Below are 18,504 nucleotides of genomic sequence, written 5' to 3' on the forward strand. Positions count from 1 at the left end.
AACAGTGGGGTGTGACAGGAGAGCTCCTCCCGTCTGACAGGCACCCGTATACACCACCCCAAGTTGAATTGTGCGGCTACTCCAAGACATGATTGCTACTTTTCCACTGACAAAACCATGGTCCGTAATACGGGCTTTGCACGCTTGGAGAAGAAAGGATGTCTCTCTGGCCTACAAAAGCAGCGGTGATGTACAAGAAACAGCCTTCGGCTTAGTGAAAAGGGGTGAAATAACTTCCTTCCTGCCACCTTTCGGATGTGTTCGTTGTAGGGTGTGTTTAAAGGAGTATCCAAATGCCACGTTTTACCTTTTTCCATGTCCTGCAGACATATGCTGCATGCATGCCCCACAGTCTCGCCTACCATCAGTCTCACATTTCCAGAGTCACCAACAGGCATAATGCAATTAGCAATGCCAAAATGTTTCCAGTGTTGTGTACATCCAATTAAGAAACAACCTTTATTAGGCAGACAGGTCCTCAGGGGCCCGGCTGATTAATCATTTCAAATCGTATCATCTGTTTCATGGTACAGACTAAAGAGTAGCGGAAAAAATTATTGCTGATAAATTTCCATATCTGTATATATACACATTTTCCATCTACTTAGTATAGATGTGAATAATTAATCATGTTAATGTACACCATAAATACAGCATTTAATGTGTGAGTCCAGGGAAAGGCGAAGGACTGATGTGTAACCGCCTGTGTTCCCCACGAACTGGACCAGATATGGTGATGGCTACCCCATGAATACCAAGCACAGACAAATGACGTACTCTTTTGGTCGTGATCCTTTAACTTCAGTTGATTTTGTAGGCCCAATTTCCCTTGTAATAAAAGCTAAAGTGATGGATGGCGTTCAATACAGTCACAGACAGAAGCGTTTGTCTGCTAAGGATCCGAACGATGAAATGTCACCAAATGCTAAAACCAGAAATGCTTTCTAAATCATCTTTTATTACTGAGTCATTAATCAAATAAAGACATGTCACTTAAAAATATAAATATTTTGTGTCTGTTCTCATATCTGCAAGGAAAATGCTATCTTAAGGTCTTGCAGTGCTTAGCTCTTACCATTTCTTTAATTTAGTTAAAAACCACGAGACAGTTAATCGCTCACTACACTGCGATAATCACTTCCCTACCTGCTAATATATTTTATTACGCCCCTGTGCGATTGTAATGTAGCAGACAGGAGTGCACAGTATGGCAGAAACCTTCCACCCCAGGGCTCTATCTGCAGTCCCACTGGGGTTCCACATTCAGCTCCATACATTGGACCTCCAAGGGGGGGGCCCTCGGTCCTGACTTCTGCCCGACCAACGTGGCTTCATTCCCCAGCCGCCTTCCACCGCTCCTCCCAGGCAGAGGTTGGGAAAATCCCCCACCAGGTCCTGATCTCCGGCTTTATAGAGAAACAGGTTGGTGCACGGAGAGGGTATCGGCCATGGCACCCACGAGCGGCCGCACGCCTACCAACCCACCTCTCAGTTTCGCTTCACCTAGCGACATCGCAGTGATCCAGGCCATAAACTCCAGTCAAAACAACAACTACAACTACCAGAATTACTCTCATCGTTAGACTGCACCCTAGAGAACTACAACAACCAGGATTACTCTCATTGTTAGACTGCACCCTAGAGAACTACATCTACCAGGATTACTCTCATCATTAGACTGCACCCTAGAGAACTACACCTACCAGGATTACTCTCATCATTAGACTGCACCCTAGAGAACTACAACAACCAGGATTACTCTCATCATTAGACTGCACCCTAGAGAACTACAACTACCAGGATTACTCTCATCATTAGACTGCACCCTAGAGAACTACAACTACCAGGATTACTCTCATCATTAGACTGCACCCTAGAGAACTACAACAACCAGGATTACTCTCATCATTAGACTGCACCCTAGAGAACTACACCTATCAGGATTACTCTCATCATTAGACTGCACCCTAGAGAACTACACCTACCAGGGTTACTCTCATCGTGAGACTGCACCCTAGAGAACTACAACTACCAGGATTACTCTCATCATTAGACTGCACCCTAGAGAACTACACCTATCAGGATTACTCTCATCATTAGACTGCACCCTAGAGAACTACACCTACCAGGGTTACTCTCATCGTGAGACTGCACCCTAGAGAACTACAACTACCAGGATTACTCTCATCGTGAGACTGCACCCTAGAGAACTACAACTACCAGGATTACTCTCATCGTGAGACTGCACCCTAGAGATCACTGACGTTTCACCAAGACAACCAAAGGTTTCCAGAACCAGACCACGGTGCTCACGTCCTCTCACAGGACTTTCCGGACATATTTACACAGACACGGTTTGGAGAAGACATCAGCCTTATTCTGATAACAAGGACATCAACACGATGTCGTACAAAGCACCAAAGTCCCATCTGGCACCGTTTCCATGCTGCAGTGCCTGATGGGTATTTCTCCCAGCTACGTCAGCAGATTCAACAGGCCATAAGAGGCGAGAGGGAGCTGATTCCACATCGGCGCACATAAAACTCCTGAACACCAACAAAAACACATCTCTACAGGAGAAACCCAGAGCCAGCCGCCGTCCACCCACCAGTAACCCCCCGAACCCCAAAGTTCTCTTCCGTCGCCCCTTTTGACATATACTGTTAGTTTTCTACGCCCACCATGCCGTTCCTATGGCAACAGTTTGGTGGGCAGAGATGCCAGGTGAGAGCTTTCACACAGCTGGCTCCAGAACACCCCCCCATCCACCCCCCGACTATGATTCATCCCCGCACGCTTGACCGGGTCGGTGCCGCGCCACTGCCCAGCCGACTCCTGCAGCCCAGAACAGGGTCGGCGGTCTTGGATCTCATTTCAAATAAGACTCAAGACCGAAGTGCCGTCAATTCAGAAATCAAACAATAAAATGGCAGTCCAACGTATTAGCGCATTAAAGCCTTAATCAAACGCCTTCTTAGATATCATTAGTTTGTATGTTTGGTATGTCTCAAATCAAGTGCGTGGTATGTTCCTATGTGTACACCATTTAGATTTCCTCATGAAGCCTCTCCCCTATCCAGTGGTATAATCCTAGCATCGAACCTCTCTCAGCATAACTGCTACACCAATACAGCTTCTTGCATTCCCAGGCCTGGCTCAAGGCATCATTTCTACTGTCACTATTATTACTATTTCAGACAACTCACTGGCTTCTTCGCCACTAAACCCTCCAGATCCTTCCTGAGAGAAGCTTTATGTGCAGTCAACTTGTGTACTGGTAAGTGTCTGGCGGGTTTTCCTTTTGTTCTGTATGTCATCCGTGCAAAAGGCCCTCGGTGTGATGTGAGCCCACCACCTGTGAGCTCAGGAACAGGACTGTCATGTGAATGTGAACAGGCCCATCACAACATTCACTCCATCTGCCGCACAGCCGACTGGGAGACAGCCAGCCATCTCGCACGTGCCCGTCCCACACCGCGCTGCTTTACAGCCAAGAGTTGTCAAGTCAGATGAATTCGTTCACAAAGGGTGATGTAACGAGGTGGGCCTTCCGTCATGGAGGTCTGTCCTGGTACCTGAACGTAGCCCTGTGAGACTGCATGTACTCAAAGATATTAGTGTTTCTAGAGGTTATAGGGTCAAGATCTGGGGCAAAGACGTCTGAGTTACTTCTGTTTCACACTGTTAGCTTTCACCATATCTGAAGATACGGCGTGTGGTTTACAGCTACATATTTGCGAATATATATGTAAATACATTTCACCTGTCCCAAGATGCAGTGCTGTAGATGCCCCGCTGTGTGGTCAGCAAACCATGTCTGTTTTTACAAGGACAGTTCAATAGCGGTGTAACTAGATAGAAAACTCAAAAACATATTTGGTCTAAACCACAAGGTTCTCACGTCAACTGGCAATATTTCGAACAAATTTCCCATGTGGAAAAGAAAAACTTCAGTGGTGTGTGCTGCTCTGATATAGTCCACATTGCCCGCCTTATTGGAAGAATTCTCTGCAGCTTCACGACTTCTTAAGTCACTACCCAATATGAAAGTTAAACATTTTTAACATGTGACCCTTGCTGCTAATTTCACATATGCACTGTGTGAGGAACAACACCAGTATCAGCCTCACAGAGAATGATCTAGAGAGCAATAAGTGTGGGTATTGTCTCCGGCAGATCACTGCTGAAAGTTATATTTCAAGTAGGTCCATCAGGTCAGATGTGGTCAGATGTGATCGCAGTGGAGTGAGTGTGCACTCCGTACATCAACTGTATCACTCTGCTGAATCTAGAAGGATCTTAAATCCGAGACGCGTTGATGGCGCTGTCATTGGACCGCGGGTGGAGGAAAGTGTGATTATTCCCCGTCCTCCCATGTTCCATTCATAACAAGGCGCATGCAGCCGGCGTTTTGCAGAACGGCGAACTTACCAGGTTTAAAACCGTCTCCACAATGTCTCTGTTGGTAACCTCTCCGACCTGAATGAGACCGGTGAGGACGGCGAATTTCGTCTTGATGTTCCGGATGGGAACCTTTGGGTCCATCACGCCAGGCGGCAGAACCACCGAGCCCGAGCGAGAAGACGTCAGCGTGTCACCGGTGACGGAGACCGAGACGGGCTCCCGGTCCAGGAGAGGCGCAGAACCGGGACCGGACACCGGCGTCTCGTTCGCCATGTCCACGGAAAGCGGCGATCGCACCTGTTTTTTTTAACAGCAGCGCAGAATCATTAAGACCGACAGAAACGTATTCAACTTTAAGGAAATTTCTTTTTTCTTAAGAGTCCGTTTCTTAAGAACGCACGCGACTGCCTCGGGCCGCGCGGTGTTGTCACGCGCTGCTTCTCTGCACGCTCGTTCCGGCGATGTGGGTCCAAACCTTCCGAGATCCGCTCAGTGAGCATCAATCTCCTCGCTCGCAACACGCCCTCTACGTGCAGTAGAGTCGCCCGACGTGTTGAAGATGTGCACTCTGGCGCGGATGGAGGGAAATAAGGTGGCCAGTGGTTCCCTGAGCATCTCTGACGTGTGATGTTCAGGATATTATTGCACGGGGACTCGTCCGTCTAATTCGGCTCATAAATAGTGGGATTGTCATTCAGCACCGGTAGCCTGTCGAACCTGCACTGCAGGAAGACGCATCTTTAGGTTAGACACAAGCGCACCTAATTAAACGACATTTATCAAGTGGTTGCCGGTAGAGTTAATGTCTTACAGGATGATGAAGGCCATTTAATGCGTTACAGAAGTCACCTCTACATATTCTGTATGAATTTTGCAGTCATCTAAGTTAACCACACATATTCTAAATGTTGTGATCACTTCATTAAATGGTTTAAATGCAAATGTATTAAAACTACATTTACCTGTAACTATTATTCAAAGGCTGTAGCCTATATGAGAGACTGGCACTGCGGTCGCATCTATTGGAACATGACACACGTAGTAAAGGTGTGTGTGTGTGTGTGTGTGTGTGTGTGTGTGTGTGTGTGTGTGTGTGTGTGTGTGTGTGTGTGTGTGTGTGTGTGTGTGTGTGTGTCTGCATGACCCATGCTCATATATTATTCAGATACGGAGGATATTCATAATTAGAAATAGCCAGTGAAAACAACTTTCATTTTCACTGTTCACTGGGCATTAATCAATTGTATTCTGTCATCGTCTCAATGAATAGATATACAATCTACATCTACTGAGGATAGGTCAACACTGCCATCTAGTGGACAGGAAAGTCTCCTACAGGCGTTAAACAGCTGCGGTCAATTCAAACACGAAGAACAGACTTCACATACGCTGACGTTGTTACGTTCGGATTATTTTCATGCGTTACTTTGTTTTATTGGGCGGTGTATAAGACCTAGCAGACCGCGAGCCTCTCATTAACGTTCTACATCTTAGGTCGAATTGGTTCCATATAAATGAACAGAAAAAGCATTTTGACTGTAGAGGATCTGTAGCATAGTGGGAAGATGCAGAGAGGAACAGAGGTAAATACACAGCAGTAATATGCTAGTCAGCAAGCACAAAATACATCTGTAATCAGGAACATTTCATTTACATGGTTTATTTTTAAAAGACATTGTCTCTGACATCTGTCTTCTATATGATTCAGTACTACTAGAGCAGGTCTGAGAAAATATCAAACCCAAGTCATTTTGTTTTTTTTCCCCCTCCTTACAACATTAGCATTGCAATAAAATCCACACCCATTCAGACAAACACTGAATATCAACAGAGAAGGCAAAGTAATACCAGCTTACAACTGAGTAACATTTAGTACCATACGAATCAAACTGATATCAGTGCAAAAGAGACATCAACACAGGCAAAATGTTTTAACTACATGAGCCTTTTGATAACATCCACCCTATACAGGACTGGCATTTACACAAACACACACAAACACACACACACACAAACACACGTGCAGCACAAACGTGTATCTATGTGGATGCGAGACACATGTATGATCAAATACAGCTTTATCTTTGATTTTAAAACATGCTTCTCAGAAGCATTTAGGAACTCAGATTTTGTATACATTGTATAAGATTATGTGCACAGCAAATACATACCAGTATAATTAACTATAATACAAATAATGATAATTTCAATAATATAACATTAGAAATTAACAAGAACATTAAAGCAGGTCCACTGTCGGGTCGTAGAACTTCCCCACGGGCCGCCTTCGAACTTCACGGGCTCACAGTATCGCTGAGGGTGTCCAGAGTGGTTGATGGCGTCCAGATGGAGGGATGGCAGACGTGCCAGTACGTGAGGCCAGCCAGAAGCCACAGACTGGGGCTCAGATTTTGGTCTCCGGGCCCTCCGCATGGATTGGCTGGAAAGAGTTCCGGATGCGGGCGGCTTCGGCTGCACAGAGGTGTCCAAACGCCTTGTTGTACCAATCTGGAGTTCTCCCTCTATATCCGGACAAAGTGGAGTGTGGGAATGTGTTTTTATGACATATTAAGTATTAGTAATACATAGAAATATTGCTTTCAAGTTGTTTTCAAATTATCACAGCTGTAAATACTACATATTTACATTTAAGACTACATACGCTTAGTGTTAGACATTAAATATGCACATATTTGTCTATTTGTAGAAATGTTTCTGGTTTTGACCTCTTTCTTGGCCAGAGGTCATTGTTATGGTAACGATGGACTAGGGGTCACTACTCACTTGAGGTCCACCCTGCAGATGTGCGAGAGGCGGGACTTGCCCGAGCCACACGGCTCCAGCAGGTAGCTGCACTCCAAGACCACGCCCCTGACTCCGCCCATGAGCACGCCCTCCTCGTGCTCCACAGAGACGGCAACGAGAGAGCAGGAGCCCCGCGGCAGGTCCGTCCTCCATGACCTGAAAAAAGCGGGACGCAACGTCGGGTCAGACGCGGGACAGGCGGGACCTGCGGGACTCGGAGGCGGAGCCAAGCAGGGGGGACGACGCGCTCACCTCAGTACCAGGAAGTCCCGGCTGGGGTGCGGGGGCATGGCGTTCAGAACGTACTGGAAGACCTCCGTCTGCTTGTCCAGGACCTCACACACCTTCCACTGCAGCAGGTCCACGTCCCACAGGTGTCGCTCCCGCAGGACACGGTTCAGCACCACCGACGGAGGCGCCTCCACCTCCACAGAAACCCGCCAGCACCGGAGCGGGTTGCCATCACCCACCTGCGGGACAGCAGGACATCGAGACACTTCACACACTAGCCTTTAACACACACCCTTAACATATATTACTACACATACAGCACTAACATTCTTTTGTTCGCTTTTGTTTGCGAGACTTTTCTGAGCCTTTTCACTGACGAAGCGTATATAGGTTATTACGATCTAAAGTACGCTGTGGAGTTAAAGCCCTTTTACTTGGCAACTGATCGGCCCAACAATGAATCAGCTCCCTGCTCTGTCCCCTCGTTGAGTGTTTGTCCTCTGAGAGACGCACTGAGCCAGGACAAACACGCTCCTCCCTCCGTACCTTCTTGTATGAGAGCTCGGTGTTATCGGAGCTCTGGCAGGTCACCCAGCCCTTGGCTTTGTCTCTCGCCTCCTTCAGCAGGCTCTGTAGACGGGCCTCGAGGAGCGCGTGCCAGCCTTCCTCCTCCTCCTCCTCCTCCTCCTCCTCCTCCTCGCCGTGGTGGTGCCGCCGTTTACAGAGCTCCTCCAGCGTGGGTGCATGCAGGTCCGCCTCCACGTAGGAGTTCCGCGACTGCGTCACCATTTCATGGGGGATCTGGAAGGGGCACGGAGGGGTTAGTCTTGAAAAGGTAAAAACGAGAGAGAAGGGATTTCGCAGAGTCATTGTGTGTGTATGTGTGAGAGAGAGAGCAGGGGGAGGGGGGGACTTACCTCAAACAGCTGGTTACACTCTGTGATCATGTGTGCCAGGCCCTGGGTAGCAGCCAGGTTCTCATTCAGGTCCTTTTGGTCCGGCCGCCCAGTGGCATATTTCTTCTGCATGGCTCTGTAATGGAGCAGAGATCTTAGCGGAGCCGCACAAGCTTTCATTCATCCGCACCTAATACCATCCATCACTCATCACGTAGTAATACAGCTGTGGGGATGTTTTTCTTCTCGGGGCACATTCATTCACAAGTTTTTGATCCAAAAAAAAAAGAAAGAGAAAGCACATGAAAGAATGCAAGTATGACATCTGTTGCCTAGTAACAGCAGGACCCTAAAACAAGAGCCCCTAAAAACCCCTCTTCTGTCGTTAAACGTGAGGCTGTAGGAGGGTGCCGACCTGGGGGAGAGGCTGTCCTTCTTCAGGATGTTGAGATGAAAGAGAGACGGAGCCAAACACACGGCGATGTTCATGGGCGTCATCTGGTTCTCCTGCACGGAGGAAGTGACATCACTGAGGAAGCAGAGCAGGGTCTGCAGCACTTCCCGGTTCTCGTCCGACATCAGCATGATGGCTGCCTGGACGGCCTGCAGGCGCTGGTCCTTGGGCACATCTGAGGGGGCGGGGCAAGGGGCGGGGCAAGAGGCGGGGTAAGCGGCGGGGTAAGGGGTGGAGCACCAGCCCAAAACACAGGCAGCAGGTTAGCCATTGCCTGTAGCATGTTGGAAAAATTATTACAGATCTAATTATCCAGGACCTGAAAGAAACCAGGACTAATCTGCAGGGCCCAGTTAAGCACTAATCAAAACGTAATCAGGGTCTGGGTATCTGGTCCTAGAAGCATTCTGTAAATATTAAAACGTTTAATCTCACATGCCTTATGCATATGCATGTATGTATACGAATACGCATGTTGCTTTGTAAATGCGATTAAGCGTCGTTCCGTCTGTGTGTGAGGCTCCTCACATTGGTAAATATGGAGGAAGGTTTCTCCCAGTTTGCTGGTAAGCAGAGGTTCGGGAAGGTCTCTGAAGAACTGCTTGACCATGTCTGCCACGTCATAGGCAGACTGGTCCTCGTAGTTCACGTCCTCGGGAGACTGTTCGTTCATCTGTCTGAGTGCCTGGATCCGGGACTTCACCCCTGACTTTCGAAAAAGGCCCACCTGGAGAATCAGGGCGACGTTGGACGTCGAAGAAACGAAAAGATAAGCGGAACACTTTACATACCTATTCGAGTGCTTTTACATGTAAGGGTAGAATACGCTCATTCCCATCAGAGCCAGATCTTTTGAATCATTCAGGAGGTTTTTCGAGATTAGCGGGAATAAGCACGCTCACCCGCTGGTTCTTAGAATTGTGAGCGCACAGTATTGGTTCAAAGGCAGAACATGAAAGCGTATAATCAAGCCGAATGGCTGCTGAGGTGTGTCGGGGTAACTAACTTGGTCGAGGCACTGCCTCCTGAGGTAGCGTAGCGCCTGCTGAAGCCCCAGAGGTAAAGGCTGTCCAAAGCGCTGCACGTGCACGATCAACGGGACGCCAAACACGTTCCTCTCCTTGTAATCCGGCACCTTCATGCGCTTCATGAACTTGGGCACCGACCTGCGCGCCGTGAACAAGGCCTCAGTGAGACAGGCTTTCGTGAATTCCTAAATGTCAAAACTTGAGAAAACCTGGGCTGGATAATATCGCGTGTGCGTCAACAAACGTGAAACTCTGACTGCTGCGCATTTATTTCAAGAAAAGACAATCTTAAAGCGTCTAGATGGCGGCAACATGCGACGTCTTGTTCAGAAAACGCAGACCGAACACGTTTCCATCTCAGCGGGACGGCTGGTTAAAGGGCTACGACGGCGGGGGGCCTTACCAGGTCCAGCCGTGCTTGCTGGTCATGGAGTACTTCTCCATGATGGCGGTGAGCCGGAGCAGCGAGAACTTCTGCAGAAGGCTGAGCTGCGATGCTGATTGGCTGCTCACCTGGAGGCAGGCCACCGAGCGACTCAGGCGGCTGGAGATCTGGAAACTTGGCCAGCGCAAGCTGAGCACGGAGATGACGAATGACTCGGGTTAATGCCACGGCTAACAAAAGCACATTTTAGATTCAGGTGTACTGGCATTACACAGCAGAACATATGATCGTAGAGGAAGGTTAGCTTTGCTTCAAGCTGAATTAGTGGAAAAGGCCGTGATCATGTCGAAGCAAGTGAGTGACCTGTAGTAATACAATCATATGTATCATATTTGCATGTAAGGATGTGGATGTGAAAGCTCTCGTTCTTACCGGTTTGGTCTGGTCAGTGAAGCCCCAACCCCAGAATCTCTTCTCTCCCTCGTGACGGTGGACTCACTCTCATTGAGTGAGACGGTGTCCCTGTCACCGTTGCTGGGGTGGCGTTCCAGGTCTAGCGTGATGTGGCCGGACGAGTGGACACCGCCGTCCATGCGCGTTCCGCAGGTGGCGCTGCTGTCCCCGACGGGGAGGACGTTCTTGGACCAGCGGTCGACGATCTGCTGGAGGCCACTGACATGCTGGAGGATGTCATCCAGCTGAGGGAGGAGGTCCTCTTCCTTCTCCAGGTCGATGAGGTCACCGGTGCTAGCATAGAGATGTGACCCAGGCACGTTATCATAGACGCTGATTCGGCTGCCACGCGGGCAGCACTGTGTTACGGGCCGGGGCTCCCTGGTGGCGGGCAGGCGCACTCCCTCTACCGGCCTGCAGGGCGGCGGCGCTGTGGGTGAGAGGCTCTCGATGGATAGCGCTTTGGGGAAGGTTCCTGGCTTGTGGTCTTTGGGGACGTGCACCACCAGGTCCTCGTAGGAGCGGAACTCATTACGGCGGTTCTGCTCGGCCACGCCCCTGCCCGTGGCGGCAGGAACCGTCAGGACGTCCAGGTTGTCCAGATAGACGCCAGCGCGCTTGTGGTGGGCACGGTGGGCCCTGCGGCCCGTCAGGCTGGGCGTGCTGACCGCGCTGCTGCTCGACGGGCTACCGCTGCCCTCGCCGCTCGACCGCGACGGGCCGTCCAAACCCGAGGGCGGCTCGGACGAGCCCCCGTCCCCGTCGACGATCTCCACGCGGCGGAGGGCCGCTGGGGCGAGGGGCTCGCGCCGGAGCACGGGAGCGCTGATCACCAGGGCGTCGCGGGAACGCCCCGTGGGCGGCCCGCCGCGCGAACGCAGGGCCTCCATGTGCCGCAGGAAGTCCCTGGCGCGCACGCCGCCACGCCTGAGCCCCTTGGCGGGGAGGGAAGCGTAGCAGGGCTGGCCCGGGGACGGGTGAGAGGCAGGCAGGGAGTCGACGCTCGGGGGACGCGCCCCTCCCCCGCTGCCGCCGCTGCTCTCGCTGTGCACGGACGAGGCTTCAGGATCGCTCAGGTCCGTCAGGACGCTCTCGCTGCTGGGAGTCGTCCGTAGAGCCGACTCTTCCTCCGGTCCACGGCCCCCCACCTCCTCCAGGAGGCAGTCGATGTCCTGAAGCCTGGACCAGCGCCGGCTGCTCCACTCAAAGGTCCATTTGTCACTGATGGCAAACAGGTCGTCCTCATCTGAGTCCTCACTCTGGAGAGCAAGAGAGTGTGGTCAATATAGTGGCTAAAACATGAAAAATCTATATCTTCAGACCTGAGTTCGATGTACCCTAGGGAAATGCAATTTCCCCTCAAATGAAGTTCTCTGGCAATGCCAGGGTAAAGATCAATAATGATTTTTATGTTTTTTAATAATGTTGTTTTAGTAACTGACGATACATGTTTCAGAATGTATGTAGAAGAAACCAGTTTTAGAAATTATGTCTTTCATTCCAAACAATTAAACCCAGAGAAATGTAGAATTGTTTATTTTATAATTTCTTATGTCCTAACATGTACAACCACCATTCACAAGATGATGACGGTACGTTTGGGGTAACGTAACAGGAAATATCGATTTCTGCGTTAGCTCCATTCAAAGTCGAGGACTTTGGCAACAATGGAGGACAACAAAGTGAAGCTGATCCCATTGTGAGAGGACAGCACTGTGCTCGGAGGTGTTTAGCTGGAGAATCAGCCCGATCACCTCATACCGTGTAATTCTCAAATATCACATAATCCAGACTGCAGAGATGAAAAGGGCACGTTGAACAGGAAAGGAATGTGGTGATGAAAGGGCAAAAGAAGGCACCTGCATAATAAACGTGGAACTCGAAGCCTAAGAGGCAATCCGAGTGCCAACAGCGCCATAGCATAATGACAATGAACTGTAAACTAATATAGTTTACTCCTCTCACAGGGTTTGACAAAAATAAAACAAACAAAAAGAAACTTACTTTCTTTTTGGGAAGGTTAACTTCGAGTTTCATAGAGGCACACTTGTTCAACGTGTTGAGCCGCCTGGATAAAAATAAATCAGAATTACACATTAGATATTTCCTCAGATCTTATCATCACATTCTTGCAGTTTCAACAAATTCATGATTCTGCTTCTAACTAATCAGACCTAAAGATCTCCTCCTCTCCTGGCCAACAATCCTTCTGGCCAGCAGTATACCCAGTAAAACTGGCCCGGTGCTCTCCGTCTTCTCCTGGTTCCTCTAATTAGCAGAACTTCAGTAGCTGCAGCTGTCAGGAGAGTGAACCCACAGAGCTGCTAATAAGGTCTCACACGCCCGTTCCTCTGGGGGAAGACGGTGGGCTTCCCTCTTACTGGCAGCGTCGTAATCTTCAAAGCCACTCCCAAACCCCACTTCTCCATCCAGCCAGGGGTTCTTTATTCACCCCGATCTCTCGGAATCAGCTCGGATTTATTTAAGCACGCAAACACGTATGAAGTGCAGTGACCCCCCCCCCCCCCATCCCTCCATTCCTCCATCCCCCAATCTCCCCAGCCTTGCCCCTGCTGGAACATGCTCAGTTGGGTCACAGATCCATTAAGTACTGGTTTCGATTACAGCCCCACAATGCCACGTTAAAATATTTCATGAGCAGTAAAAGGAGAGCCCTAGGAGCCAGGTCTCGCATGTTGTGGGAACATTGGTTTAGAGGTTTATTGGAAGCCACTTTATTCAGTAAAGCGTGGGCAGCGGGGATGGAAACGTTAACGCCTCCTCCCGTGTCAAGATGGTGCGTGAGGAAAGTGAGGGAGCTTGCGTTCTCAGCACAGCGATCACGACTCGTCGAGTGCCATGGGGCCGTTGGGAGGGGTTGTGACTCACTGTTGACAGTGAAGACGTCAAACAGAGAGGAGAACTCGTAGCAAGTCACTCTGAAGTCAGTTTATTAGAGGCATGTATCGCTGTTAATTCCCAGGGCCAAACAGGAGAACTAAACAGTTATAAACAGAGCCGGGAATTGAACGGAGACTGCCGTCGGTCAACTGGAAGAGAGCATGACCCAGCATCTGAGGCCTGCCAGCCCGCCACCTGTAATTACAGTCCACGCCAATGCACCACCCTGGATCGGACAGGCTGAGGGTGAATCACCAGCCGGCTTGATGGCCCCCGGGGGCCTCCGACCGGAGCGACAGGTCAGAGTGGATGAAGGGGCGATACAAAGACACTGCAAGGCAATGGCGGTGTTCCTCTTCGAGGCGGGTTGGAATTTCGATGAGCCGCTTAAGGCCTTTTAGAGTCATGGCGGATTGAGTCGTGCAAAGCCGCCCGCGGACCCCCCTAACCCCCACCCCCCCAGCGGTGCCGTCTCCATGACGACTACAATCACAGGAGAGTTGCTTTCATTTCTATCCGAGATCACATATTGACCCACCGTGTTTAGCAGGAGTAGCTGTGTCCATTATGGCCACTTACAGCACCATTACTTTACAAGAGGAGGAATAAACCATGAGAAAGGCAATGAACCGCAGACGTGCTCATACATTAAATGCACTAATTGTAATTACAGACAAAATCAAACAGATATGAACACAATAACGACAACAACAAAAGAAAACACAATAAAACGAAGTGATTTGCCTTAACAATACAATTTTGTACCAGTTGAGCCAAGATGGCAGCAACTGAGCCAAGATGGCATCATCTGAGCAAATCAAACAAAGCAGTGAAGGGCTTCAACGTCACTCGCGTGCACCGTGCCCCGTGTGTTATCTGGGGAGAAGAGGTTCTGTCAGACAACCTATCTGTTTCAGTTCTTCAAGGAAGGTGGCCTTAGTCTCACTCGGCAGCCCTGACTTAATTGCTCTTTCTCATGTTAACGCAAAGCAATATCTCTTCACCTTCATCTCGTGCTTTCAAGTCAGTTCAGTAGTCTCTTATGTCGCCATGCCATGCCTCAAAGGTTTTGTTCATCAGAAGAGAATCAGAGGAGGGATTACAGAACTAAAATGTCTTCTAAGTTGCTATCACCAGTGTGGACTAGTACAATCGGTGGGAAACGTGAGAGGGCATGACCTGTATTCACCTATAAAGATCCTACGGCATTGCCCTGTATTAGGGAGGGTAACGGGTAACGGGTCACCGGGTAATGGGTCACCTCTTACCGGCACAGGGGCTCCACAAGGTCTTTGTCCAAGAAATCGTGATCTTTCTTCACAGGAGAGATGTCTATGGGAAACTGAGAATCTGTAAAGAAAAACTAATATAAAAATCCGAACAACAGGTTGCGTCTTTTGTCCAACATTACAGTATAATACACAGTCGCTGGGGAATTTTATTGCAGTACTGATGTTTATGTTCCATAATAGTTTTTTAATACGGTGATATTTTTGCATGCTTGCATTAACAACATAGATATTGTGCTCTTCAAAATCAACTAACAAGAGTGATAGTCAAGGCTTGTAAAACCCATTTCTGTAAGTCAAGGTTCGCTCTCACAGCCCAGCACATGAACAACTGGACAGAGTGGGAGTGATCTATGAGGATCTGGTCCAGAAGGGTCCGTAACCGCATCTCTACTGACACACGGGCTGTAGAAGGACCCGGAACTGCATGTGCTAGGTAATTGCACAACGAGCAAATGTAGAAAAATAGGTGCATATGTCCTTTACATAACCTTACATAACCTTTACAAATTTACATTCCTGTGAATTAATTTAAGTAATGTGTAATAAGTGAAATCATACGCCTGAGCAAGTGTTCACACAGTGATAGTGACACATGCAGTGTTAAGATTTAAGCGGAAGCATGTGTTATTGCAGCCCTGCCGAAACAACGGCGTTCCCACGATCACACTCTTGGAGCATGCTGTGCCGTAGATGTTTGGACCGTAACCCTAAACCCGACCAAGTTCGGCCAAGGTGCAGCCTACACTCAGCCTTAAAGAGCCGTCTTCCTGTCCATAGGCCAGATGGCAGCTTCACAAATGAGGCTCTCAGCAGTATTAGTCAAAACTGATAATACATACACATCAAAGCTCCCTCTTAAAAAAGAAACCGTCTCCTGTTACATCTGAAACTGCCGGTGCTAGATGGAAAACGTAACTCTCCGTCTGCTGGTGATGCCGCTCGCACACTTGCGGGTCGGGGGGTGGGCGTTACCTTCAAACAGCTGTGCGTACTGGGGAAATCCTGCAGCCCTCAGCCAATCACACGCTTCCTTTGCCTCGATCTCTGCAACAGAAAAATGTAAAAATTTTTGCCCTGTTAGGATTCATAAAACACAGGCTTTTAAAATCTTTTTTTTTCTCCACTCAGCAGGCACTGATTACCGACCATCATGGGCAGGCCTCTAATCTCTAAATACAGGAAAATTGGAAAACACTTTTTTTGGCACTGAACCAATTTGGCAGGGAAGCAGTTATAGTTTTATGGTAATTTTCAGTCAAAATAAAAATGCTTTTGAAACCCGTGTAAAACAAGGCTTTGAAAAGATTTAACCTTTAATCCGTACAGATGTTTCATTTAATTTAGAGGCACACTGAGACTGAAGGTTGGTTTAAATGTAATATAATATATCCAATATAAAGTATATTAGAACTTGACGGCATTTTAGAACTTATTAAAAAATTTCCAACTCACTCATGTTTGACTTCCTGCTAGCCACATGTGCAAAATTCCCATAGGAAGTCTGCGCTTCCTATGGTCACCATGTGATATTCTGCAGTATTCATTCCATTACATTTCATGACAGTATACTATCTGTTATTATTAAAGTGAAATTGTCTCATTGCTCAAACGACATGTTTGGGAACTTGGGCCCCTTCCTTAAGTTCCACAAAAGCCAGCTATTTTCAGAAGCGAATTGTGTGTGTGCCAAGGGGAGCCATGTTACACAACCCCAGCCTGCGTCACGCCATTGACCGTCTGCTCCTGTAACACTGCGCCCTCTCCGTCGCTATGTGATCGCTCTGCTACCGCAGTGGGCCACTACCTGGCCAAACTACAACCTAGAGACACACCCCAGGAGCGCGGTTACACGCCTGTCATCCAACAGCGCCGGGGACAGGCGGACCACACGCACGCCTCATGGTGAAGAGATACCTTACAAATGTCGGCATTATGATCCCTCTCACGTATCCATGGGCTGTTAGGTGTGACGTCCCCGGGGACGCTGGCTGACGTAAAAAATGTCATCATCGCCACGGCTTACACAACGGCTCGAATGACAAACAGTTATTCTTTCTCACTTGTGTATATAAAAGTCACTAGTGAGTCAGCTGAGGTAGTCCTCGAGACAAACCTGATTGTTCAGTGACGCAACGCACAAACGACCATAAATCGAAAGATAAAGGCTTCCTGTTCGGCTGTTCGGCTGTCTGGCTGTCCGGCGCTCAGTTGATCAGCCAGAAAGGTTCTGACCTCACGCATTCTAAGTAGCAATCAACAAACTCACACACAGTGTATGACAGACACAGAAAAAAGCTGCTTAGCGTGAACAACCAGACAAATAGCAACCTCACGTTGAGAAAGCAACAGATGTTCCTGTCTGCTGAAGTTCAGCTTGGCCTGAGGACCAGTCCCAAATCATCTAGCAGGTACTGCTCGGCTTCCCAGCGCTTGACTCTGTAGTGTCTTTGTGGAAAAGAGCAACGCAGGCTGGTGGACGTGGACAGGTTCAATACAGCAACACGTAAATAAGAGTCTAGGAACTTTTGCAGTCACTACAAATGCTGTGGGCTCAGGGATTCAGGTCAAACACACACTTCACACCTATTACATCCATTTCAATCTGCTCTGTCGGCGTCACCCGAGCCAGAGCCACTGAAGAGAAACTCCTTGTGTCTCTCCTATCACCAACAGGACAATCATGTCCTGTCAAACAGGACACTATCACATCTTAAGCTGTAACTTCCTTACAGACATACTGTATACATCCACTTCTTTTTCAAAGGTCCTGGAAGCTGAGGTGTATAAAACGTCATGTTTGCACACACCGGACTCCTGCGCGGCTTCCCAAAAGTAAGCGTACACCGAGCTCGTATTCGGGAGGCGGAGCCCCGGCTGCGTGGCTACCGATGCCGGCGAACCGTGGGAACGTCACCGGAGCCCGACCCTGGCCCAGCGGGCCCAGCGCACGCAGCGTGAAACGTGAGCCGGGGGTTCCGCGGAGCGCCGTGCTCCGCAGCCCTGTCCCACGATGCCATGCGCGCCTCCTCGTTGTCACTCAGGGAGCAGTGAACAACCACAGCTCGAGTCTCGACGCCGTACCCACAATGCAGCGCGCAGCACAGTAACGACAGCGTTGCCATCAATCAGCAATCAGCACAACAGCGAGATTCACAGTCTGCACTGTGTACAAATTAAGGGGAGTGTTGTATGAAACAATTCTAGGCCAATATTAACTACTGTAATACTGTCTGTGTTTACATGTTTAGTTATTACTGAACGTATATTTGTTTACTTGTATTTACTTGTAAATATAGTATGTATATTTGCAAGAACAGGGCCCTATTGTATATACATCATTACCATTCCCATCCTAAAGATCACAGAAGGGCTAATGTTTACCTAATCCTGATACTAGAACTAGTTAACCAATACTAGAACGACTGCGTACAATACATCTGTCTCTTTCACAGTATCATTCAGCATCACCATTATCTTCCAGAACTGTTATAACTGCTAGCACCATGAATATAAGCTACTCGAGCTGGTATCCTGTGCAAAATAAGAGCATGACAGTGGGGAAGAAGACTGGCTACAAACACAGATATGGCAGTGTTTTAAAGACAGAGCGCCCACCCCTCTTCCCCCTAGCTCATGCAGCAGCGTGAGAGACAGG

At 48.8% G+C, this 18,504-nt stretch overlaps 2 protein-coding genes across 11 annotated transcripts in view; both read right to left on the reverse strand.

Annotated features, from left to right (window-relative positions):
* LOC143478097 (neurobeachin-like) overlaps positions 1 to 4,988 on the reverse strand; it is a 203,905-nt gene extending 198,917 nt beyond the window's left edge. For 2 of the 5 annotated variants that reach the window (XM_076977033.1, XM_076977034.1), the window contains exon 1: positions 4,432 to 4,985. In XM_076977033.1, the coding sequence (XP_076833148.1) occupies positions 4,432 to 4,677 (246 nt within the window). In that variant the 5' untranslated portion in view covers positions 4,678 to 4,985. Of the gene's footprint in view, positions 1 to 4,431 lie in introns of all 5 variants that reach the window. The other 3 variants (XM_076977036.1, XM_076977032.1, XM_076977035.1) reach the window with 3 other exon arrangements.
* Positions 4,989 to 6,125: 1,137 nt separating this feature from the next.
* stard13b (StAR related lipid transfer domain containing 13b) overlaps positions 6,126 to 18,504 on the reverse strand; it is a 60,556-nt gene continuing 48,177 nt past the window's right edge. For all 6 annotated transcript variants that reach the window (XM_076977038.1, XM_076977037.1, XM_076977040.1 and 3 more), the window contains 13 exons: positions 15,822 to 15,893; positions 14,826 to 14,907; positions 12,661 to 12,724; positions 10,636 to 11,915; positions 10,222 to 10,392; positions 9,797 to 9,956; positions 9,319 to 9,517; positions 8,752 to 8,965; positions 8,358 to 8,472; positions 7,987 to 8,241; positions 7,462 to 7,679; positions 7,189 to 7,365; positions 6,126 to 6,926 (listed from right to left, as the gene is read on the reverse strand). In XM_076977038.1, coding sequence (XP_076833153.1) covers positions 6,809 to 6,926; positions 7,189 to 7,365; positions 7,462 to 7,679; positions 7,987 to 8,241; positions 8,358 to 8,472; positions 8,752 to 8,965; positions 9,319 to 9,517; positions 9,797 to 9,956; positions 10,222 to 10,392; positions 10,636 to 11,915; positions 12,661 to 12,724; positions 14,826 to 14,907; positions 15,822 to 15,893 — 3,125 coding nt within the window. In that variant the 3' untranslated portion in view covers positions 6,126 to 6,808. The remainder of the gene's footprint in view (positions 6,927 to 7,188; positions 7,366 to 7,461; positions 7,680 to 7,986; positions 8,242 to 8,357; positions 8,473 to 8,751; positions 8,966 to 9,318; positions 9,518 to 9,796; positions 9,957 to 10,221; positions 10,393 to 10,635; positions 11,916 to 12,660; positions 12,725 to 14,825; positions 14,908 to 15,821; positions 15,894 to 18,504) is intronic.

This window comes from Brachyhypopomus gauderio, chromosome 16 (genome assembly GCF_052324685.1).
Source record: "Brachyhypopomus gauderio isolate BG-103 chromosome 16, BGAUD_0.2, whole genome shotgun sequence".
NCBI lineage: Eukaryota > Metazoa > Chordata > Actinopteri > Gymnotiformes > Hypopomidae > Brachyhypopomus > Brachyhypopomus gauderio.